At 48.4% G+C, this 25,934-nt stretch overlaps 2 protein-coding genes across 3 annotated transcripts in view; one reads left to right on the top strand and one right to left on the bottom strand.

Annotated features, from left to right (window-relative positions):
- Positions 1-23,113, bottom strand: part of GDF6 (growth differentiation factor 6) — a 152,581-nt gene extending 129,468 nt beyond the window's left edge. The window contains exon 1 of the mRNA XM_078687002.1: positions 22,646-23,113. Coding sequence (XP_078543128.1) covers positions 22,646-22,976 — 331 coding nt within the window. The 5' untranslated portion in view covers positions 22,977-23,113. The remainder of the gene's footprint in view (positions 1-22,645) is intronic.
- The window catches only part of LOC144828642 (uncharacterized), a 281,177-nt gene continuing 271,623 nt past the window's right edge, over positions 16,381-25,934 (top strand). For both annotated transcript variants that reach the window (XR_013610500.1, XM_078687003.1), the window contains exon 1: positions 16,381-16,629. Coding sequence is in view for 1 of the 2 variants with exons in the window: in XM_078687003.1 (XP_078543129.1) it covers positions 16,477-16,629 (153 nt within the window). In the remaining variant the exon portion in view is untranslated. The remainder of the gene's footprint in view (positions 16,630-25,934) is intronic.

The following is a 25,934-nucleotide window of genomic DNA, read 5'->3' as shown; positions in this document are numbered from 1 at the left end:
GCGCGCTTCTATAACATTCTTCCAATGGTCAGCTCATGAGTCGTTGTACCCACCTATGGCGCTCTTGCAGCAGTGACCACAGGAGGCGTTGCTTGCTTCTCTAACATTCTTCTAATGGTCAGCTCATGAGTCGTAGTCCGCACCTATGGCGTTCTTGCAGCAGTGGGCACAGGAGGCCTTGCGCGCTTCTATAACATTCTTCCAGTTGTCACCTCATGAGTCGTAGTGCGCACCTATGGCACTCTTGCAGCAGTGACCACAGGAGGCTTTGCGCACTTTTATAATATTATTCCAATGGTCGCATCATGTGTCGTTGTGAGGACCTATGGCGCTCTTGCAGCAGTGACCACAGGAGGCCTTGCTTGCTTCTATAATATTCTTCCACTGGCAAGCTCATGAGTCATTGTGTGCACCTATGGCTCTCTTGCAGTGGTGATGTCGTGAGGCCTTGTGCGCCTCTATGGCATTCTGCCAGTTGTCACCTCATGAGTCGTGTGCGCACCTATGGCGCTCTTGCAGCAGTGACCACAGGAGGCCTTGCGCGCTTCTATAACATTCTTCCAGTTGTCACCTCATGAGTCGTAGTGCGCACCTATGGCACTCTTGCAGCAGTGACCACAGGAGGCTTTGCGCGCTTTTATATTATTATTTCAATGGTCGCATCATGTGTCGTTGTGAGGACCTATGGCGCTCTTGCAGCAGTGACCACAGGAGGCCTTGCTTGCTTCTATAATATTCTTCCACTGGCAAGCTCATGAGTCATTGTGTGCACCTATGGCTCTCTTGCAGTGGTGATGTCGTGAGGCCTTGTGCGCCTCTATGGCATTCTGCCAGTTGTCACCTCATGAGTCGTGTGCGCACCTATGGCGCTCTTGCAGCAGTGACCACAGGAGGCCTTGCGCGCTTCTATAACATTCTTCCAGTTGTCACCTCATGAGTCGTAGTGCGCACCTATGGCACTCTTGCAGCAGTGACCACAGGAGGCTTTGCGCGCTTTTATATTATTATTTCAATGGTCGCATCATGTGTCGTTGTGAGGACCTATGGCGCTCTTGCAGCAGTGACCACAGGAGGCCTTGCTTGCTTCTATAATATTCTTCCACTGGCAAGCTCATGAGTCATTGTGTGCACCTATGGCTCTCTTGCAGTGGTGTTGTCGTGAAGGCCTTGTGCGCCTCTATGGCATTCTGCCAGTTGTCACCTCATGAGTTGTGTGCGCACCTATGGCGCTCTTGCAACAGTGACCACAGGAGGCCTTGCGCGCTTCTATAACATTCTTCCAATGGTCAGCTCATGTGTCGTGGGCACCTATGGCGCTCTTACAGCAGTGATCACAAGAGGCTTTGTGCGCTTCTATAATATTCTTCCAATGGTCAGCTCATGAGTCATTGTGTGCACCTATGGCTCTCTTGCAGTGGTGTTGTCGTGAAGGCCTTGTGCGCCTCTATGGCATTCTGCCAGTTGTCACCTCATGAGTTGTGTGCGCACCTATGGCGCTCTTGCAACAGTGACCACAGGAGGCCTTGCGCGCTTCTATAACATTCTTCCAATGGTCAGCTCATGTGTCGTGGGCACCAATGGCGCTCTTGCAGCAGTGATCACAAGAGGCTTTGTGCGCTTCTATAATATTCTTCCAATGGTCAGCTCATGAGTCATTGTGTGCACCTATGGCTCTCTTGCAGTGGTGACGTCGTGAGGCCTTGTGCGCCTCTATGGCACTCTTCCAGTTGTCACCTCGTGAGTAGTAGCGCGCACCTATGGCGCTCTTGCAGCAGTGGCCACAGGAGGCATCAGGCGCTTCTATAACCTTCTCCCAATGGTCGGCTCACCTGTCGTTGTGCGCACCTATGGCGCGCTCTTGTAACAGTGACCACCAGGGCCCTTCTACTCCACTCGAGTTGTTTTCAATCAATGAAATCAGGAGGCTTTCTGTACACCTTTAGTGTTTTTCCAGCAGTGCCCTCGGAGGCCTTGCACGCTGATAGGGTTCTTCTCCTATGCGGGTCCTCCGCGTGCCATCTTCAGATTTGTGACATCAGAAGAACCTGTAAAGCTTCCGCCCGCAGTTATTTTCTCTGGGACTCGATATGTTTTCTCTCGATGTATGTTTTCGTGTTAATTCCTCTCATTTTCGAGTAGTTAGGGACAGGGGTTGTGGTGTGGCGGCCACGCCTCACGCCCTCCCCAGGCAGGCCTGCGGTGGCTCTGCAGACATGTCCAGTGTCAGGGAAGAAGGTATGCGCCTCCCAGGCCCTCCCTCCACTCGCCGCCGGAGAGGGCTCCGTGTAATTAGGTCATTTTTGGCGGGCAGGGGAGGGGCCGGGGCCCGCACTGTCTGCGAAGGAACTGACAGCTCCCTCCCGGAGCAGCACCACGCCAGGCCCGCAATTACCTCGCCGCCGGTCCCGCAGGGCGACGGGCAGTGAAAAGCTGGCACTTCAGAGGGAGGAAGTGCTGGGGATGTGTGTCCCCTCGGCCGCGCCATTGGCTGCGCCGCCTCGTTACGGGAGACTAGACAATCTCTGATATGTTATGACATGAACACTCAATTAGATCACTGAGTTCAAACGGGCCGGTGCGGCGCGGGATGCTAAGCAACCCTCGTTAGGTCCGGCCCGGGGTCAGGGCTGGTGACACATCGCATCAGGCTCAGGCGGGGAGCGAGGGCGCCCCTGCAGCCGAGGGACCCCGGCCGGCTCACGAGTGCGCCGGGGGCGGGGGCTCCAGGCTCCAGGGCCCGCCGCATCTTTCCACCGATGCTCGCCTCTGTGCTCAAGATAAACGGCGGCACTGGTGGTATTAAACCAGATGCACCCTCGAACCTGACTCCTTTTACGCATGCTTTCGTCATGCCTTGGTAGCAGCATTGATGGGGAGAATATTTTCACTTTGGCAGGGGTGACACTTTCGATTCGATAAAATTCAGTTTCTACTGTTGCGTTGGTGAAATGTACAATTCTTGTTGCTGGGTTGCTGAAATTGTTTCTTTTTCTGCTGCGTTGAGGGACACCGCTCTACTGCTGCATTGGCCGGACGAGCTTTCTTTTAATCGGGGGAAGATTGTTGAAATTAATTGTATTTCTATTGTGGTGTTATCGGCTCTTTCTGCTGCTGTGTTGATGAAGCTGACGCCCTTGGTGCATGTAAGCAGTTAACGCTGCAGAGGTGAAGTCACTTGTATATTGTGTTGCTTCAGGTAACTCTGCTGTTCGTCGTGTAAAACGAGCTCTCGTGTGCTGCTCTATTGGCAAACTGAATTTGTGTTCTTCTTCTTTATTTGTAAAACGTGCTGTCTCGAAACCTCTGCCTCGTTGAAATAAATTCCGTTTCAGGCACGCTGGCGGGGGTCTCTTCAGTATTAAGCGCCGTTGCACTTTTCTCCACTCGGTGGTCTAGTGCTAAAAGTGCAGCAGATGAAATGCGCACCCCTCCGCCATGTGCAACCAAACAATATATGACGCTCAGGATTGAGGAAACGGATGTTGCGCCATGTTTTCGCTCTATTAATATCGAATGAAACGAATTATTGATTATTCGTTTTTAACATGTGAAGTGGAGAAATGTCTTGCGTGCCTTTGTTTGGTTTCTTCCATCCATTAAAATGCTTGGAGAGAAGTAATCGAGTTCTTTCGGCCTGTGATTGCCGGAGTGCACGAATGTAAATAATATATGTTCTGCCATATTCTAAGTCAAAGCCAGCTAAGTGAAGATATGTCTGCGCAACTTGCGCTTGGAGTGCGAGGTGACGATGTGCGCGTAATGGCGGTCCATGGGCTTCTGGGGTGAGGCACTCCAGGGGCTCCCAGTCACCTTGTAACTTGTGATATGCGTGAGACGCAGGAGTCTCTGACCCCACGGAACATTCTACAGGGCAATCACCATGTGGAAATGTTATGCAGCAGATAACTTCAAAGTACCCCACGTCTTAGAACCAACTGACCCAGCATACATTTCGCATCCGTGGGCCCGACATTCGTTTCTAGGTGTCTAGACCTTAGAGTGTGCCTTTTTCGAAGTATCCGAAAATATGGGGGAAACGAATATTCGCCTGATTCCATCGAAGTTCGTCACCACTGCCTGATTTGAACTGGTGCTTGCAGGTGGGGCCCACCAGCGCTCATTTTTGGGGGCCGGCACATGTTGTTCCCATCAGTCTTTGATCCAGAACAAGAGAGAAACATGCGAGTGGAAAAGGAGGACGAAAAAACAAAAAAACCTTACAAGGGCAGAAAACAGGGCAAACAACTAAAAGCGTGAGATGAAGAGACTAGGAGTGCCCGGGGTGGATTTAAGAGGCGCGGGTGGGATCGGCTCTCTCGGGGGAATTCAGGCTCAGGTGAGTTTTAGTAAAGCTGGGAAGCTTCAATAAACGGCCATGAAATCTCAGTCAGCCGAGTGGCTCCTTGAAGCCGAAGAGCGTACTGCAGGTATCGCGTCACCTGAGGTCCTGGGCTTGTGGGGGTCTCACCTGACACCGAACCCTCCTGACCCGAGGAAGTAGGGGACGATGGAGAGAGAAATAGAATTGAATGTGTGGAGGGCGGGCTACCATATCGCCTGGAGGGCAGATTCTTTTTCGGGGATATTTTGAGGTACCAGCCTCATTAGGAGGTAGTTAATCAGACAGCGGTGAGCGGGCCACGCAGCTGCTCGGAGGTGCCACATGGTAGCCCCGCTCTGGGCAGGGCGCCCCGGCTGCACTGTCATGGGTGAGGGCACACCTGAAAAGTAAGGGGGAGGAGCCCGCCTCTCCCTCACTGTTGTCTGCTCGGACCTGCCGTGAGTAAGGGTACATACATCTAGGAGAGAGTGGGGCGCACCCCCATCCCTCATCGATCCGCACTGTCTCGGGGCTGCCGGAAGTGAGGGCACATCTCGCAGGTTAACACGTTTCTCTCATGTTAAACATGCTATTGGCGTGAAGGGTAACATGGGGACGACTTGTATAGACACCAACGGCATATTTACACTATTTACCTGGGGTAAACTTGTTGGCATACTCACCGTTGGCAGATACAACCAGCCCCTTCGGCATTTGTGTGTTTATTACGGAAGCCATGCCACGTTCCTCCTCAATTTTTAGGACGTTGCACTGGTACAAAGATGTTCCACAGAAGAGCACTGCACAGGCATGCATAGGATCTAATGCCGAGCACCAAGCTAGAACACACATGTATATAATGCTGAGCACCGCAAGGGCCTATATAGATTCTATAGTAGAACACTCCACTGGTACATAGAGGTTCTAGAACAAAATGTGGCACTGGTACAAAGAGGTTCCATAGAAGAGCAACACACGGGCACTCAGGGATTCTAATGCAGAACACCACCCTGGAACACAGAAGGTATAATGCAGAATACCGTAGGAGCACATACATGTTCTATAGTAGAAAACTCCCCGAGTACATAGAGGGTCTAAAACAGAATGTGGCAATGGTACAAAGAGGGTCTACAGAAGGGCAATGCACAGACACACAGAGGTTCTAACGCAGAACACCACGCTGGAACAAAGAGGTTCTAATGCAGAACACTGCAGGAGCACATACTGGTTCTATAGTAGAACACTCCACAATACATAGAGGTTCTAGAACAGAACTTGGCACTGGTACAAAGAGGTTCCACCGAAGAGCAATGAATGAGCACACAGAGGTTCTAATGCAGAACACCACGCCCAAACACAGAGGGTATTATGATGGACACCAAAGGGGCACATACAGGTTCTATACTAGAACAATCCACTGGTACATAGGCGTTCTAGAACAGAATGTAGCAGTGGTACAAAGAGGTTCTAAAGAAGGGCAATGGACAGACACACAGATGTTCTACTGCAGAACACCACACTGGGACATAGAGGGTATAATGCTGAGCACGGCAGGGACACATACAGTTTCTATAGTAGAACAGTCCACTGGTACATAGAGGTTCTATAACAGAACGAGAGTTCTCAACACAGCGGCCCTGCTCCTAACATGTTTTAAACAGTTTGTGCACATCACATCTGCTCTCAAGATCCTCAATTGGCTTCCCATCGAAGGAATATGTGTCTACAAGACTGCTTGCATCACCCACTAAGCTCTTCACACACATAACCCCAACAATCTAGATAACAGACTTTCAAAAGCAGGAAGAGCCAGAACTCTGAGATACTCCAACTCACTTCTTTTCATATCTCCCAAACTGAAAAAGAAATCCTTCCAGGCATGCTCGTTTTCTGGAAATGGGCCTAGGATATGGAATTCACTCCCTAGAGATCTATGGTGCAATCTCCCCTTTTCCTGCTTCAAACGGGACTTTAAATACCTAATGCTCAACAAATACTTTAACTCACACGCAAATGGAGCTGTGTTCCTAAAGCTCACACCCAATCTGACCAGTCCCCTTGCGACAGTCGATTGATTGTTACTGCTATCTGCTATGTCATGTACTACATTAACTCTTGCTGTTCTAATGTCCGCATATTGTAACTACCTTAACTGCCTAATGATTCTCTCTGTCTGTATATATGCATGTACTTTAATCAAATGGTCTCACACTATACGTAAAGCTCTCTGATACCTTCTACCTGGGTCTAACTAGCGCTATATAAAATCTACAAATAAATACATAGAAATGCCACTGGTACAAAGACGTTCCACAGAAGAGCAATGAACAGTCATGCATGGAATCTAATGCAGAGCTCAAAGCTGGAAGTCCGAGGATATGATGCTGAGCACCACAGTGGCACATACAGGTTCTATAGTACAACACTCCACTGTTATATAGAGGTTAATGGAACAGAAGCTGGCACGAGTACAAAGAGGTTCCACAGAAGAGCAACACACGGGCAAGCATAGGATGTAATGCAGAACACCACGCTGGAACACAGATGCTCTAATGCTGAGCACCACAGAGGCACATACAGGTTCTATAGTACAACACTCCACTGTTATATAGAGGTTATGGAACAGAAGCTGGCTCGAGTACAAAGAGGTTCCACTGAAGAGCAACACACAGGCAAGCATAGGATGTAATGCAGAACACCACGCTGGAACACAGATGCTCTAATGCTTAGCACCACAGAGGCACATACAGGTTCTATAGTTGAACACTCCACTAGTGCATAGAGGTTCTAGAACAGAATGTGGCATAGGTTCAAAGAGGGTCTACGGAAGAGCAATGCCCGGGCAAGCAGAGGGTGTAATGCAGAACACCATGCTGGAACACAGAAGGTATAGTGCGGAGCACTGAAAGGGGCACATGCAGGTTCTATAGTCGAACACTCCACTGGTACATAGAGTTCTAGAAGAGAACGTGCCACTGGGTCAAAGAGGTTCTACAACAGAGCAACACATGGGCACACAGAGGCTCTAATGAAGAACACCACGTTGGAAAACAGGGGGTATAATGGCATGGGCACATACACATTCTATAGTAGAACAATCCACTGATACATAGAGGTTATAGAACAAAATGTGGCACTGGTACAATTAAGTTCTACAGAAGAGCAAAACACAGTCATGCATGGAATCTCATGCAGAGCTCCAAGCTGGAAGTCCGAGTATATGATGCTGAGCACCACAGTGGCACATACAGGTTCTATAGTACAACACTCCACTGTTATATAGCGGTTATGGAACAGAAGCTGCACGAGTACAAAGAGGTTCCACAGAAGAGCAACGCAGAGGATCGAAGGCAGAACACAATGCTGGAACACAGAGGGTTGAAAGCTAATCACTGAAGGGGCACATATAGGTTCTAGAGTAGAACACTCTAGAACATAGAGATTCTGGAACAGAATGTGGCACTAGTACAAAGAGATTCTACAGAAGAGAAATGCACAAGCATGCAGAGGTTCTAATGCAAAACACCACTCTGGAACACAGAGGGTTTAATGCAGAGTAGTGCAGGGGCACATACAGGTTCCATTTAAGAACAATCCACTTGTACATAGAGGTCCTAAAACAGAATGTGGAACTGGTACAAAGAAGTTTTACAAAACAGCAATGCACAGGCGGGTAGAGGTTCTAATGCACAGTGCTGGTACATGGGGTATAATGTAGAACACCGCTGGAGCACATACAGTTTCTATAGTAGAAAACTCCACTGGTACACATTGGTTGTAGAACAGCGCATGGCACTGATCCAAATAGGTTCCGCAGACGAGCAATGCACAGACCTGCAGAGGTTCTGATGAAGAACACCACGCTGGAACCCAGAGGGTATAATGTAGATCACTGCAGGAGCACCTACAGGTTCTATAGTAGAACACTCCACTGATACATAGAGGTTTTAGACCAAAAGGTGGCATTGTTACAAAGATGTTCTAAGACAGAACATCACACTGGTACTTTCGGGATCATGTTCGCGCTATATAAAACTTTATAAATAAATAAAATATAGGTTCTACAGAAGAGCAACGCACAGGTACTTAAATGATCTAATGCAGAATCCCGCACTGAACAGAGAGGGTATAATGCTGACATCTAGGTGGCACATATAGATTCTATAGTACAACCCTCCACCTGTACATAAAGGTTCTAGAACAGAATGTGACACTGGAACAAAGAGGTCCTACAGACGAGCAATTTGCAGGAACTTGCAGGTTCTAATACACAGCACCGCACAGGTACAGAGGGTATAATGCAGAACACCACAGGGGCACATACAGGTTCTATTGCAGAACACTCCACTGGTACATAGATGTTCTAGGACATGGTGTGGCACTTGTACAACGAGGTTCCAGGACAGAACGTATCTCTGGTACAAGCACCACATTACTTCATAGAGGTCTAATTAAGAACATCACACTGGTAAATAGAGGCTCCATGAAAGAGCACTTCAGAGGTATACAGAAGTTGGAAAGGATGACAAAGCACAGGCATAAAGAGGTTTTACGGTAGAACATCACATTGGTAGACAGGGGTTCTGCAATACAACAGCACAATGCTACTACTCCACTAGAACATTGGAACCTTAGAGCACAACACCACCAAGGTGCACAGTGGTTAAATAGGAGAGCACCACACAGATACAAAGAAAAGTTTACAGCAGAACAACAAATTAGTACATTGCTGTTCTAATGAAGAACATTGCACCGCCAACAGAGGTTCTAGAACAGAATACCACATTGAAACATCGAGGTTCCAAGATAGAACACAGCACTGGTAAATAAATGTTCTACAGCAGAACACTATAGAGGTACAGAAAGGTTCAAATGTAGACCACCTCACTGTACAGAGAATTTCTAACGCCAAGCACTTTCTAGTACATGGAGGTTGTAACACAGATCACTCACTAGTATAATAGAAGTTCTATTGCAGCTCAGTGCACTGATGCATAGAGGTTCTATAGCAGGACAATGCACTGGTACATGGAGGCTGTAATGCCAACATTCCATTGGTGCATACAGGTTCTATGATAAAACAACGCACTAGCACATAGACATCCTAATAAAAAACACTGTATAGGTGCATATATGTTCGATAGGAGAACCACACACTCATACATAGAAGCACGAAAGCAGGACATCACACTGTTGCATAGAGGTTTTTTAGTATAGCAACATAAGGGTACATAGGGGTTCTAATGCAGAACATCACACTGCCACATAGAGGTTCTACAGTAGGAAACTGCACTGGTATATAGAATCTCTAAGTACAGAGCACTGCACTGGTACTTAGAGATTCCATAGTAGAACAGCGCACTGGTACATAGAGGTTCTAATTAAGAACAGCACAGTAGTACACATAGGTTTCTAATACAAAACACTGCGTTGCTGCATAAAGGGACTGAAAGGTAACACTGCATAGATAAACAGGGGCTCAAAGGATGACACATCATTGGCACACAGATGTTTTACATTTGTACATAGTGCTTTCTATATAGTACCCAGTACTGGTGCACAGACGATCTATTGCAGAACCCTACAATGGTAGATAGAACCCAGTACTTACGCATAGACGATCTACTACAGAACCCCACAATGGTAGATAGAACCCAGTACTGGTGAATAGACGATCCACTACAGAACCCCACAATAGCAGATAGAACCCAATACTTACGCATAGACGATCTACTACAGAACCCCCACAATGGTAGATAGTACCCAGTACTGGTGCATAGACGATCCACTACAAAACTCCACAATAGCACATAGAACCCAGTACTGACGAATAGACGATCTACTACAGAACCCCACAATGGTAGATAGAACCCAGTACTGGTGCATAGAAGATCCACTACAGAACCCCACAATGTATTTATTTATTTATAAAGTTTGGTAGATAGAACCCAGTTATGGTACTTAGACGTTCTACTACAGAACCCCACAATGGTAAAAAGAAGTTCTACACTAGAACATCACACTGGTATATGAGGATTGTAATGCAGAGCAACAGCCTGGAGCTTACAAGTTCTAATGCGGACCCCTGCAGCCCATACATAGGAGTCTAACAGCAAAGTTCCACACTGATACACAGAGGTCCACTACAGAACCCCACAATAGCAGATAGAACCCAGTGCTTACGCCCAGACAATCTACTACAGAACCCCACAATGGTAGATAGAACCCAGTACTGGTGCATAGACGATCCACTACAGAACCCATCAATAACACATAGAACCCAGTACTGACACATAGACGATCTACTACAGAACCCCACAATGGTAGATAGAACCCAGTACTGGTGCATAGACGATCCACTACAGAACCCCACAATAGCAGATAGAACCCAGTACTGACGCATAGACGATCTACTACAAAACCCCACAATGGTAGATAGAACCCAGTACTGGTGCTTAGACGATCTACTACAGAACCCCACAATGGTAGATAGAACCCAGTACTGGTGCGTAGATGATCCACTACAGAACCCCACAATAGCAGATAGAACCCAGTACTGACGCATAGACGATCTACTACAAAACACCACAATGGTAGATAGAACCCAGTACTGGTGCATAGACGGTCTACTACAAAACCCCACAATGGTAGATAGAACCCAGTACTGACGCATAGACGATCTACTACAAAACCCCACAATGGTAGATAGAACCCAGTACTGGTGCATAGACGATCTACTACAGAACCCCACAATGGTAGATAGAACCCAGTACTGGTGCGTAGACGATCTACTACAGAACCCCACAATGGTATATAGAACCCACTACTGATGCATAGACGATCGACTACAGAACCCCACAATGGTAGATAGAACCCAGTACTGGTGAATAGACAATCCACTACAGAACCCCACAATAGCAGATAGAACCCAGTACTTACGCATAGACGATCTACTACAGAACCCCACAATGGTAGATAGAAGCCAGTACTGGTGCATAGACGATCCACTACAGAACCCCACAATAGCACATAGAACCCAGTACTGACGCATAGACGATCTACTACAGAACCCCACAATGGCAGATAGAACCCAGTACTGGTGCATAGACGATCTATTACAAAAGCCCACAATGGTAGATAGAATCCAGTACTGGTGCTTAGACGATCTACTACAGGACCCCACATTGGTAGAAAGAAGTTCTACAGTAGAACATCACACTGGTATTTGAGGATTGTAATGCAGAGCAACAGCCTGGAGTTTACAGGTTCTAATGCGGACCCCTGCAGCCCATACATAAGAGTCAAACAGCAAAGTTCCACACTGATACACAGAGGTCAAGGACAAGGCAGCACAATTGCACACGGAGGTTCTGTAGCAGAACACATTAGTACAGTGGTTCCCAGACTTTTGACTCCTTAGGACCCCCATTGAGTCACTACTGGAAGCCGGGGACCCCCAAGCAATCTGTATGTTTTAAATTTCAAACATTAAAACAGTAATTAAAAAAAAATAAACACAGGTGTGCACACAAAACAAAGGATTTTAGTATTTTATATTGAAAGAATGTGCAAAAAAAATCACCTTTATTGGGAAGGTTGGTGCTGCATCTCCGTGACTAACTTTTAAATGGTCGTTTTTTTTCCGCAGGATGAGGCTCCTGTTCCTGCCAGGGCCAGACTGGAAACCCAAAGCAGTCCTGGCAAAAGTTTTCAGACCAGTCCCCATACGCTGCACACCAAGGACCTCATTTATGAAAAGTGACGCATCACTGCGTGAAAACAGCGATGCGTCACTTTTCATTACGTCCTCCTTGCGACACCAATGATGCTTCATATTTACAGTATGACGCATCATGTCGCAAGGAGTTAGATACATCAGTGGGCAAGTCCCATTTCAAATGTGCCTGTGTCAGTCTTATGCCTGCTGGGAGGCAGGCGTAAGATATTGACGCATTTGCGTCTTAGAAGTGACGCAGTGAAATCTCATAGATTTCACTGCGTCACTTCTACGAGGCTTACTTGCGTCAGAACACCCACCCTGCATACATTATACCTGCCGCAGGTATAATGTGACGCAGGGGTTTACAAAATGACGCATCTACCTAGATGCGTCCCTTTGTTAATACGATGCAACATGGCACATTTTTTACGCTGCTGGTGCTTCACAAAAAGTGACGCATCAGCGGCACAAAAGTGACGCAATGGCTCATAAATAAGCCCCCAAGTGCAGTGGGTGAACCCAACCACTACAAAGGGGGCTTTGGGAGGCTCTCCCCCCCCCCCAAGAAAATGTAGGAAACAATAGTGCATTCTACAACACATTCATCATTATATATTGAATTGTATTAGCTTTTAAAGATAGTAAATGATGACCTTATTATGCACCAGGATACGACAATATTTTTTGGAGTTCTTCAATGATTCCCTTATTATCACCCTCCAACAGGGCCGCTCATCTCTCCATAGTCCCTCTGTTACATGTATTTCATTTGTTTCATTTATAGCATCTCTCATACCATTATAGGATATCAGAGCACTTTACAATACACACTTATAGGGGCAAATTTACAAGCCCCTTGCGCAACCAGTGCATCACAAAAAGTGACGCTCCGGCGGCGCATTTTAGTGCCCATTATTTACAAGGACAGGAAAAGCCACCCTGCGTGACTTTTCCTGTTCTTGCAAATATGGCCCCTTTGCACGCAGCACTTTGCGTGAAAGTTGCGTTCCATGGGTTTTGCCGTCAGTGTTCCCAGGCAACACCCATGAAACCAGACACATTTCCAGATTTACAAGAAATCGCAAATCTGGAAATGCATCTGAATGCTACACCTCTCCAGGGGAGGCATAGTGAGGCGCAACAAGAAGAAATTTATTAATTTCTCCTAGTTTTTTCCCTCTTTCTATGCGTGCTGCGCTTAGAAAGATGAAATCCCCTCTGGTGTTTGTTTATGTGCAGAAAGGGAACCTTTACTGCACATAAAAAATCTCCCCACAACGCAGGCATCCTTGCACCATGGTGCAAGGATGCCTGTACCGGCGCATGGTAGCAGTTTGCGCACCAGCACAGGGAGAGCACAGAGATGCAACATATTGTTGTAAATATGTTGCATCCTTGTGCTTTGAAAGTGACTAAGTGTGGTGCAGCCAAATGGCTTGAAGCACTCACTGAGTCACTTTCCTTGTTAATCTGCCCCATAGAGAAAATTAATCATACATGTAAATCCGTGTAAAGAAAATGTTACATAAAGCAAGGGTGACTACTAGTTGTAGGATTCGCATCTCATTCATACTGGTAGGCATTTTCAAAGAGTGCTTGGTCTGGAGTAGCACAAACTCAGGATTCAGGACATAACACAGTGGTTACCATTGACTTTACCAAAAAAAATGTATTTCCACCCAAGTAAACCTTTTTAGCAGCATCGGGATGATGAAAGACTGGGAAAAAAACATAAGTTACTAACTTGTACCATGCAGTTTGCAAGCATCTTTTTGATGCCAGTTTATAGGTCACTGTGATAGATCACGATTGTCACTTATAAACTGCAAAGTAACAAAAGAATCTCTGTGACAAAAGCAGTAACCCTCTGATCTATGCAGATAAAACACAGTTTTTAAAAATGCAAGAGGCATATTAACCCTCTGTGCTAGATTAGATAAGTCAAAGCTGCCCAAGACTCATCTTTCTCCAGCAGGAACATTAATCACTGGTGTTATCTTGACACTTATTGTTCGAAAACTGCTGAGTACAAGGAACTTAGCAGTGCTTTTAAAACTGCTGCCTGAGGACCCCCTGGGAATGTGTCACGGACCCCTGGGGGTCCACGGACCACAGTTTGGGTAACACTGCATTAGTACATAGAGGTTTTCATTAAGATCACTGCACTGGCAGGCAGGATTTCTGTAGATTGGCACACTCCTAAATGGAAGTTATAAGGCAGAATACTTCACTGGTACATAGAGGTCCTAATGCTACACTAGTATATAGAGGTTCTACGGCAGAAACCCACAGTGGTACACAGAGATGCCACTACAGAGCACTGCACTGTATATGGAAGCGCTAACGCAGAGCACTTCCTCACATAGAGAAGTTCGAATGCAGAGCATTCTGATCCCAAAAACTGAACTAGTACATATTAATGTTTCACACTGGTATTAGGAGTTTCCAACAACGAACGTGGCATTAGCACATAGAGGTTCTAAGGCAGAACTCCACACTAGTAGATAGAGGTTCTATGCAGACCCCACACTAGTAGATTGAGGTTCTAAAGCAGAATCCCACACCCGTAGATAGAGGTTCTAAAGCAGGACCCCACACCAGTAGATAGAGGTTCTAAAGCAGAACCCCACACCAGTAGATAGAGGTTCTAAAGCAGAATCCCAAACCAGTAGATAGAGAATCTAAGGCAGAACCCCACACCAGTATATAGATGTTCTAAGGCAGAACCCCGCACTAGTAGATAGAGGTTCTAAGGCAGAACCCCACACCAGTATATAGATGTTCTAAGGCAGAACCCCACACCAGTAGATAGAGGTTCTAAGGCAGAACCCACGTAGATAGAGGTTCTAAGGCAGAACCCCACACTAGTAGATAGAGGTTCTAAGGCAGAACCCCACACTAGTAGATAGAGGTTCTAAGGCAGAACCCCACACCAGTAGATAGAGGTTCTAAGGCAGAATCCCACACCAGTAGATAGAGGTTCTAAGGCAGAACCCCACACTAGTAGATAGAGGTTCTCGTGCATAAGTCTCCACTAGAACATTGAGTCTGTTAGGCAGAACGCTCCACAGGTACACAGGGTCTAATAAAGAAGACTTCATGGTACTTAGAGAAATTCGTGAAGAACACTTTAGGGGCATATAGAGGTTTTACAATAGAACACTACACAGGCACACAGAAAGTAAAATGCAGAAAGTGGCACTGGTAGATCGAGTTTCAAATGCAGAATACTGCCCTTGCATAGGGAGGTTCTGAAAATAGCACTGCACTGAGATACAAAGGTTGTACTGCATTGGTAGATAAAGGATCAAATGCAGAGCACTGCTCTTGTCTATAATGGTTCTAGTGCAGACCATCACATTTGTACAATAAGGTTAAAATGAAAGGCACCACACATACAAAGAGGTTCTACAACAGAACTCCACGCAGGAACACAAAAGGTATAGAGTGGAAAACTTCACTGATGCGTGCTGCTTCTGTGGGAGAACACCACACTGGAACACAGAGGTCCCTGGTACATAGAGGTGCTATAGCAGGGCTTTCCATTTGTGCATGGAGGTTCTATGGGATGATACTACAACACACAGGTTCTAATGGAGAGCACCACTCCATTTACACAGTGCGTCTAACTCAGAGCACCACATTGTCACATAGAGGCCCTACAGTAGTGCACTGCCTATGTACACACAGGTGCAATCAATAAAACTGGACTGGGGGCTAGAGGTTCTAGACATAGACATTGTAATGGAGACTAACACTTACTTCCTGTACATAGAGGTTCTAATGTGTGAAATATAAGAACTATACACATGGGTCCTAACGCAGGAGTTTGTGATAGTAACAGATGTTCCAATGAAGAAGATTGCATTGGGACATAAAGGTTCTATCAAGACTATTGAACGGGTACACCGAGGTTCTGATGTAGAACGATGCACTGCAGAACACTGCACAAAGATAAGATGTTATATGGAAGGACAGTGCATTAGTTACTACAGGTTGTCTAACAAAATAGTGCCCTGGTAAGTAGAGGTTCTAATGCAGGACACCACAGAGCTACATATATGTACTAATTAAAACACCACACCAGCAGGAAGGTTATTTAATGATAGCCCGCTGCGTTAGCTGAAGAGGTTCTAATGAATCAAGCGCACGTGATTACGGAGGTTCTAATACGTGGGGCACGCACGCTTGCGTTCTGATGCAGCGCCTCACATACGCAGACGTTCTAACGCAGGCCCCCACGTACGCAGACGTGCAGACGTCCTAACGCAGCACCTCACGCACGCAGACGTTCTAGCGCAGGCCCCCACGTACGTAGACGTTCTAACGCAAGGTACCAGGGAGGTTCAACTGGAGAATACCTCGCTGAGCAACAGTGGTTCTAACGCAGAACACCTCATTGGTATGAAGAGGCTCGAATGAAATAAGCGCCCTGATGCACGTGGTTCTAGAGCAGAGCACGCGCCAGCATGTAAGCATCGGACTGGTAGATAGAGGATCTAAAGTTCTAAACCAACACAATCTACCGTCACGTGCAGGTTCTAGGCCAGGGTGTAATACAGATGCCACAGGAGGATACGAATATGAGGTATGTATGTCACTAGTACATTTTCTACTACGGAATGCGTCAGTGCCGCGTTCATAACATAATAAGAAGGCCCTGGCTTCAATGCCTCGTATAGTGAATTCCCAAAGGCACATTCTAGGAAACTTCTAATAACAGATATTACATTTGTATATTTAACCGTGTTTGAAAAGTGGGCTACGTTATATTGTGGGGTTTCCTTTTTTTGTATCCCGTCTTACGGCCACGTTGTTTCTATATCTCATACGGATTGTGGTGTAAAACATCCCACTCACATATTTCGCGAGAAGATTGTATTACTGTGATTTGGAAATATTCTAATACAAAAAATCTCCTCGGCTACAATAAATAAATGTAAGTGGTGCAGATAATACTTCGTGTATGTTTTAAAATATTCCTTTCTCGCATATTTAATTCTTATAATTTGGAAAGGTTCCATATAATGCAGCAGGTGCCATTGATACATTTTACCTATCATCTCCCTCAACAGTGGCATAATTCCTGCCACGTTTAGGAAGAATCTGGTCAGGTAACATTCGCACTAGTTTCTGTGCAGTGTTGTACCGCAGAAGGCGTTTCGGGGATATTTAGTATAGGGTAAGGATTACTACTTAGCAGAATACGCCTCTGGGATATTTCGCCAGGATTTTATGAAGACTATATTTTAACTTATGTCGCACATGTTCCAGTGCAGTCGAGCACGCTAGAAGATCTTGCAGGCCAGCTCTAGCGTACTTTACAGATTCCAATAAGGAAACGCGACCGGCGCGTGCTGCAACGTTTGCAGTCAGACTGCACTCATGGTATAGGCTGTGTAGGATCCAATGCATAATCCGTTTCTAGTATAGTTTGAAATGTTACAATGAAAAATACACTGCTGGGAGTATTCGAATTCAGATCACCTCTCCTGAGCGGACTTTGTACTCCAGTGCAGGCCACTCTCTTACACAAATGTTGAACTCTAGTACAAATCACCCTCTAAATCATTTTTTGCACTGAAGTGCAGACCACTCTCATACAATGTTTGGTACGCTAGTGCAGATCACTCGCTAAACATTTTTGGCACTCTGGTGCAGATCACTCCCTTAAACTTTTTTTGTATTCTAGTGCAGGTCACTCAAACAGATTTTGCACTCCCGTGCATCACTTCTCTTAAACAGAGTGTTATGCCAGTGCAGATCACTCTCGTAAACAGATTTTGCACTCTAGTGCTTGTCACTACTCTTAGACAGAGTGTTACTCCAGTGCAGATCCCTCGCGTAAACAGATTTTGCACTCTAGTGCATGTCACTTCTCTTAGACAGAGTGTGTACTCCTGTACAGATCACTCACGTGTAGAGATTTTGAAAATAATCCGATGAAGAAACATGGCGGGTAAGTGCCGCAAGGTGTCAAATGCGGTACGCTGCAAGTAAATGGCGTTAACGTCCCAATGGGATGCCTTCACTGGAACACTCGATTAGATTCTAGAGCATAATAACACACTGGGGCATTTTTTTAAACAACGTCCAATAAATAAACGGGGCAGGCACAGGCTTCAAATGCCCCTGTGTGCAACCCACTCTAGAATGTTTAGCAAAGGTCTGAAACGGGCGACTTTCTAGGTCTATTTCACTAGATGTAGTTATCGAAGACAGATACGTCGATAGAACTTTGCTCGAATGTTCTTTTTTTCAGAATAAAGCCGGGCATTCCGGACATGTGACATCACTGGAGTGCTTCATGTGTATTCGTAAAAAGTCGGCACCAGCAAATTTTACAATATATTCACATGGGAACACTTAATTCGTTCATGTTTTGTAGGCAGATTAGAGGGGAGAGTTTCTGGACACCTCTGACTTCGGTGCGGCAGCCAGGGCGCCTCAGTCCCTTCCCCGAGACATCTCACTGAGAGAGGGGCTTAGCGGACAGGTGTCCGGCAGGGGCAGCAGCGCCAGTTGTACACGCAGTCACCCGGGTCTCCACAGAGGGGTCTACACTGGGCATCTCACCAGGATACTGCCGGGGGTCTCAAATACACTGCCGAGGATATCACGAAGAGACTGCGCGGGGGAGTCTTGTCACGGTGACTGCAACACAGAGCTGTACATGAGACAGCAGGGGCCTCTCCCAGAGACTGCACGAGATCCCTCGGGGAGGTGTCCGGGAGCTCCTTCTGGGCAGGATGTACACGCAAATGCCCTGGGAGCCCTCAAACAACTGCAGTTGGACATACCTATGAGAGACCGCAAGAATTCTCACCGACAGACTGCCGGGGCTCTCATTGGAAGACTACTTGGGGTCTCACTGACTGACATTCGGGGCTCTAACTGACAGACTGCTTGGGGAGTCTCACTGGCAGATTGTCGGTGCTCTCACTAACAGACTGCCTGGGGTCTCACTGACAGACTGCTCGGGGTCTCAATGACAGATTGTCGGTGCTCTCACTAACAGACTGCCTGGGGTCTCACTGACAGACTGCTCGGGGTCTCACTGACAGACTGCTCGGGGTCTCACTGACAGACTGCTCGGGGTCTCAATGACAGATTGTCGGTGCTCTCACTAACAGACTGCCTGGGGTCTCACTGACAGACTGCTCGGGGTCTCACTGACAGACTGCTCGGGGTCTCACTGACAGACTGCTCGGGGTCTCACTGACAGACTGCTCGGGGTCTCAATGACAGATTGTCGGTGCTCTCACTAACAGACTGCCTGGGGTCTCACTGAAAGACTGCTCGGGGTCTCACTGACAGACTGCTCGGGGTCTCACTGACAGACTGCTCGGGGTCTCAATGACAGATTGTCGGTGCTCTCACTAACAGACTGCCTGGGGTCTCACTGACAGACTGCTCGGGGTCTCACTGACAGACTGCTCGGGGTCTCAATGACAGATTGACTGGGGTCTCAATGACAGACTGCCTGGGGTCTCACAGACAGACCGCTTGGGGTCTCAATGACAGACTGCGAGGGCTCTTACTGATAGACTGCCTGGGGTCTCACTGACAGACTGCGAGGGGTCTCAATGACAGACTGCTCGGGGTCTCAATGACAGATTGTCGGTGCTCTCACTAACAGACTGCCTGGGGTCTCACTGACAGACTGCTCGGGGTCTCACTGACAGACTGCTCGGGGTCTCAATGACAGATTGTCGGTGCTCTCACTAACAGACTGCCTGGGGTCTCACTGACAGACTGCTCGGGGTCTCACTGACAGACTGCTCGGGGTCTCACTGACAGACTGCTCGGGGTCTCAATGACAGATTGTCGGTGCTCTCACTAACAGACTGCCTGGGGTCTCACTGACAGACTGCTCGGGGTCTCACTGACAGACTGCTCGGGGTCTCACTGACAGACTGCTCGGGGTCTCACTGACAGACTGCTCGGGGTCTCAATGACAGATTGTCGGTGCTCTCACTAACAGACTGCCTGGGGTCTCACTGACAGACTGCTCGGGGTCTCACTGACAGACTGCTCGGGGTCTCACTGACAGACTGCTCGGGGTCTCACTGACAGACTGCTCGGGGTCTCAATGACAGATTGTCGGTGCTCTCACTAACAGACTGCCTGGGGTCTCACTGACAGACTGCTCGGGGTCTCACTGACAGACTGCTCGGGGTCTCAATGACAGATTGACTGGGGTCTCAATGACAGACTGCCTGGGGTCTCACAGACAGACCGCTTGGGGTCTCAATGACAGACTGCGAGGGCTCTTACTGATAGACTGCCTGGGGTCTCACTGACAGACTGCGAGGGGTCTCAATGACAGATTGTTGGTGCTCTCACTAACAGACTGCCTGGGGTCTCACTGACAGACTGCTCGGGGTCTCACTGACAGACTGCTCGGGTCTCAATGACAGATTGTCGGTGCTCTCACTAACAGATCTGCCTGGGGTCTCACTGACAGACTGCTCGGGGTCTCACTGACAGACTGCTCGGGGTCTCACTGACAGACTGCTCGGGGTCTCAATGACAGATTGTCGGTGCTCTCACTAACAGACTGCCTGGGGTCTCACTGACAGACTGCTCGGGGTCTCACTGACAGACTGCTCGGGGTCTCAATGACAGATTGACTGGGGTCTCAATGACAGACTGCCTGGGGTCTCACAGACAGACCGCTTGGGGTCTCAATGACAGACTGCGAGGGCTCTTACTGATAGACTGCCTGGGGTCTCACTGACAGACTGCGAGGGGTCTCAATGACAGATTGTCGGTGCTCTCACTAACAGACTGCCTGGGGTCTCACTGACAGACTGCTCGGGGTCTCACTGACAGACTGCTCGGGTCTCAATGACAGATTGTCGGTGCTCTCACTAACAGATCTGCCTGGGGTCTCACTGACAGACTGCTCGGGGTCTCACTGACAGACTGCTCGGGGTCTCACTGACAGACTGCTCGGGGTCTCAATGACAGATTGTCGGTGCTCTCACTAACAGACTGCCTGGGGTCTCACTGACAGACTGCTCGGGGTCTCACTGACAGACTGCTCGGGGTCTCAATGACAGATTGTCGGTGCTCTCACTAACAGACTGCCTGGGGTCTCACTGACAGACTGCTCGGGGTCTCAATGACAGACTGCTCGGGGTCTCACTGACAGACTGCTCGGGGTCTCAATGACAGATTGTCGGTGCTCTCACTAACAGACTGCCTGGGGTCTCACTGACAGACTGCTCGGGGTCTCACTGACAGACTGCTCGGGGTCTCACTGACAGACTGCTCGGGGTCTCAATGACAGATTGTCGGTGCTCTCACTAACAGACTGCCTGGGGTCTCACTGACAGACTGCTCGGGGTCTCACTGACAGACTGCTCGGGGTCTCAATGACAGATTGTGGGTGCTCTCACTAACAGACTGCCTGGGGTCTCACTGACAGACTGCTCGGGGTCTCAATGACAGACTGCTCGGGGTCTCAATGACAGATTGTCGGTGCTCTCACTAACAGACTGCCTGGCAGACTGCTCGGGGTCTCACTGACAGACTGCTCGGGGTCTCACTGACAGACTGCTCGGGGTCTCACTGACAGACTGCTCGGGGTCTCAATGACAGATTGACTGGGGTCTCAATGACAGACTGCCTGGGGTCTCACAGACAGACCGCTTGGGGTCTCAATGACAGACTGCGAGGGCTCTTACTGATAGACTGCATGGTCTCTCGCTGCTTGAGGTCTCCCTGCTAGACTGCCGGGTCTCTCACTGACAGACTGCAGGGGAATTCCCTTGCAGACTACTGGGGTCTCGGTGATTGATGCGGGGTCTCTCTGACAGCCTGGAGGGGATTTCACTGGCAGACTGCACAGTCTCACTGATGGATGGGGTGTCACTGACAGACTGCCGGGGTCACGCGAGCAGACTTCACGGACCTCTGACGGGCTGCAGTGAGTCTCGCGGGCGAGGGGTGCCCCGGCCGGGCAGGCTGCTCCCGGAGACGCCCGGTTCCCTCCCGGAGCTGCTGTTGCTCCGGGTCATCCCGGTACAAGCGGCCCTGCGCTGATAAGATAGACCCGCCGAGCAAATGTTTGCTCGCAGTCAGCGTGAACTGTTCATGTCCCTTGAAGCGAGATAGTAACACACGGTTCTCTCGTGGAAAACTGAAAGGGCTGCAGTGTAGACTAAACGCAATACTTGCGTTTGGAGCTTGGGACTTTCTATGACCTCTGGCCAGACCTATTTAAACCCGCAAATGACACATTCATATTTTGTATCACAGAGTGCCATAAAGTTGTGAAATCCCCTCCTACCCAACAACCGATGTAAGCATAATAAGTCAAGCTTGCGAGGTTGGGTTCTGAGAGAGCGCGAGGTATCCTGCCCACAAGCAACTTTTTAGTGACTTCGAGTAACTATGCCCCCACCATATTTTGTAGAAATGTGAGCGGTGAATTGTATAGAGAATGGATGTTCGCCCCACAGACCTGCAATAGCTAAGCACACACAACACACACACACATCCCGCCCACAGACCTCCAGGGACCACTGTCCGCGAACCTCGCCCTCGGGGTTCGCGGACACCTTGGCAGGGCCCACGGTGCCCACGCGCGGACGTACCTCTTCCCCTGTCTACAAAGCTAGTGATGGTGTTGGCGGACCTGGAGGACTGGAAAGAGCTGGCGTTGATGCCGAGTCGCTCCGCGGTGGAGTATGTCCTGTAGATGGCCAGCATGTACTCGTGGGGTACCACGGCTCGGCTCTCCCTGCCCGCTCGGGGCGGCCCCGGGGCGGGCCGGGGCGGCGGCGGCTTGCTGCCCTCTTTGCGGGTCCTCCTGCTGTCCTTGCTCGGGGACAGAGGGATGGAAGCTTGTTCAAAACACGGCAAAAAATCCCAGAGACAGACACTGATGAGCAGAAGGGCCGACCAGAGGTTCCTGTGTGCGTCCATGCTGAGCGGGGGCAGTCCTGCCCTCCTGGGGGGTCACTGGAGTCCGATCGGGCAGAGGGAGCGCTGGGGCGCCGTCCGTGCTGCGGCTGCTGCTGGACACTGGAGTTAAGACGGGGTTTGAGCTCCTTGGACGGCCTGAGAGAGAGAGAGAGCTGGGAGCACGGGTGCTGCACACACAGACACGCCCCCGTGCACGCCCTGCACCGCACCCCCGCACAGAGCGGGCCGCGGACCACAAGCCACAGGCCAGCGGCGCCGGCAGCGGGCACTGCCTCACACTCGCGGGGACCCGAACCGTAGCCACAAAAGGAGAGGGCGGACTAGGTAAGAAGCAACCGCACTGACCCGCGGCTCAGGTGTGCAGCAGGTACGGCAGGGCGCGGGGCAGGCAGAGCATCACCGGCGCTTGCAAGGAACGGCTCTGGAGACCAGGAAGGAAAAACTAAAACATTAGAACCAGCAGGTCAGGAGTAGGCATCCTATCGTAGAGTCTACTCAACAGCTTTCTGTTGGGGAGGGATACACCGCTCCCTCTCTAGCCAGTTCTCACTTCACACCCTGACAGCTCCCTAGATCGCCACTGCCATTAAAACTGAGGGCTCATGAACTGCCAGCAAGACAGACCCGACCAAATGCAAGACACTGAACGACATTCAAACTGAAGGTCTTTTTTTTTAGCGTGGGAGGAGGTTTACAAATGGCAGAGCAGTTTAGCTGCGGGCAGCGAGAATCTCCGGATCTAATGGTGATTTTCCAAGGAAGGGACTTCATTTTGTGGCTGCATTATAAGCTGAGCACAGTTTTCCAAAGATCTCCAATTTGCATCCGTTAATGTAAAAAATAGTTGCCATTGAAAGCCCATGTGGCTTCCCTCCAGAGGCACATATCCAGTTTGGGATGCCCTATTCATCAGCTAAAAAAGAAGGCATGCTCCAAATTACCTGTATAGTCTAGGTGTTCTATGCATCAAGGGCATTACCAGAGTGTCACTTAACCCTCCTGCAGCAGCAGCCCTCGTTCAACTTCACCGTCATCCTGTTGATGGGGCTAAGTGAAGACTTTGTCCCATCAAAAACCTGACTACATTCAACATCAGTCTCCACTGGGTCCTTGCAAGCTCCGGGGATTACCGGCACACCCTCTGATGTGACTACCTAGGCAACAGGAGTGAACAAAACAATATCTTGTGTCGAAGAACGCAGGAGAGACACAGAGTCACCCGTGCTGGGGTGCTGCCTCTTTTCTTGGAGGCACAGTCAGCTCCCCAGTGGACCGCGGGGTGGTTCAGTTGGATTGTTTCCATGAGTTCACTTGCAAGGCTAGGTTTCAGTCTTTGAGATTAAGGTAATTTGTTGGATGGTGTTGTCCTGAAGAGACCTGCGGATCGGTTCTTTTGTGGGTCAAAACATCAACATTATCATGAGATTATCCTATGGACATTGTTTTGTATATGGATATATTCAGAATTAAACTGTTAAACGATGTGGATACCTTATGTTATTTGGATATGTATATATGTAAAACAGTTTTTTGTTTTTTGTACAGTGTACCCTTCTACACCATGTGCCACCTACATTGACTGTTCTAATTTATCATGATGATGCTATGAGATTATATACCACACTGACAAGATATTTTGAGTCCATCTGTCTCATTCGTTGATATACTATCATACCTACTGTGAAATTGGTGTCATGAATGTGATAGATCTTGTTTAAAATGTTGAACACATGACTGTTGTGTTTCTATTGCATGATCCTGCATCAATCATGTACTGACATGCAGGATTTGACTAGAGGACTCACAGTTTGAATGATGCACCAGACCTGATTGGTCTGCACAGGGGATAAACAGTAAGTAGTTGTCTTGATCAATGTGACAGAATTTCTCAACCAGAGAGAAAACACAAACCAATGTGGTTAAGAAGATAATGTTACTGTGCTCCATTATTATGAACTCTGTTAGATTCCCGTCAGGTTTGGACCTTTGTTATGAACTCTGTTAGATTTCCGTCAGGTTTGGACCTGAACCCAAGATCCTGACTCCTGCTAGAAATGCATCAGGACTGCCTTAAGACACGGAATGTTGCCAGAAGAGGGGTGCTGGAATATGGCCCTTTAGAGGAGCACTATACTTAGAAAAGAAGAGCAACAGCCTAGCTGATGGAATTGGAAAGCTGAGCAGGAAGACTGTATACCATACCGGTTGTGGCCCAAGGGAAGGCTCTCAACTTTCAAGAATTTAGGCCCTGACCCTTCCAGTGTGTCCGAAGTTGCCGTACCCAGATATCGATGTTTGAATTTGGTCCTTTCTACTAGACTAGAGAGTAGTTAGGTGATGGGATATTCTATATTGAATCCTAGAGAAATGAAAGTAAAATCACTTAAACCAATGATCATTTGGAGGGTGTGTTTATAAAAGATGTGCAGAATCCTTACCTCCTCACAAGGAGTATAATTTCTCTATGGACTAGGTCCCAGTTGCAAAGTAACCCATGGTCGAATATATCCATTAACCTAAAGGAGGATGAACCTCTAAAGAATATGAGATTATTTGGACAAGTGCTTTATAACCTATTACCCCCAGGTCCCTTATGTCCTCGGCCCATTCATTACTTATGGAGATAACCATCTCCCGACAGAAATAAAAACAAGAGGAATGCTGGGATATCCCTACTGACCCTCCCCCCGGGAGTATAAAGGTAGTACCTACCCAGCAGCCCTCCTGTTCTTTTTTTCTGTCTTCGATAGAATTGGATGTTGGATGCTGTTGGTGTTGCTGGTGTTGCTGCACTCCCTCCTGCTGGGCTTGGGGGCGTGCTGGTTCTTCCCTGCTCCCCCTGCCCGTCTGCCTGGCTTAGCGGGCAGGGGTGACGTTTCCTGATGTGTCTGCCCCTCGGCCTGCCTGGCTTGCTGGGGGGTCCGACTTCTTCCCGGCTGGTTTTCCGGATTACCGGCC

Source organism: Lissotriton helveticus, chromosome 4_1, assembly GCF_964261635.1.
Source record: "Lissotriton helveticus chromosome 4_1, aLisHel1.1, whole genome shotgun sequence".
NCBI lineage: Eukaryota > Metazoa > Chordata > Amphibia > Caudata > Salamandridae > Lissotriton > Lissotriton helveticus.
This window is presented reverse-complemented; position numbering and strand designations above follow the sequence as displayed.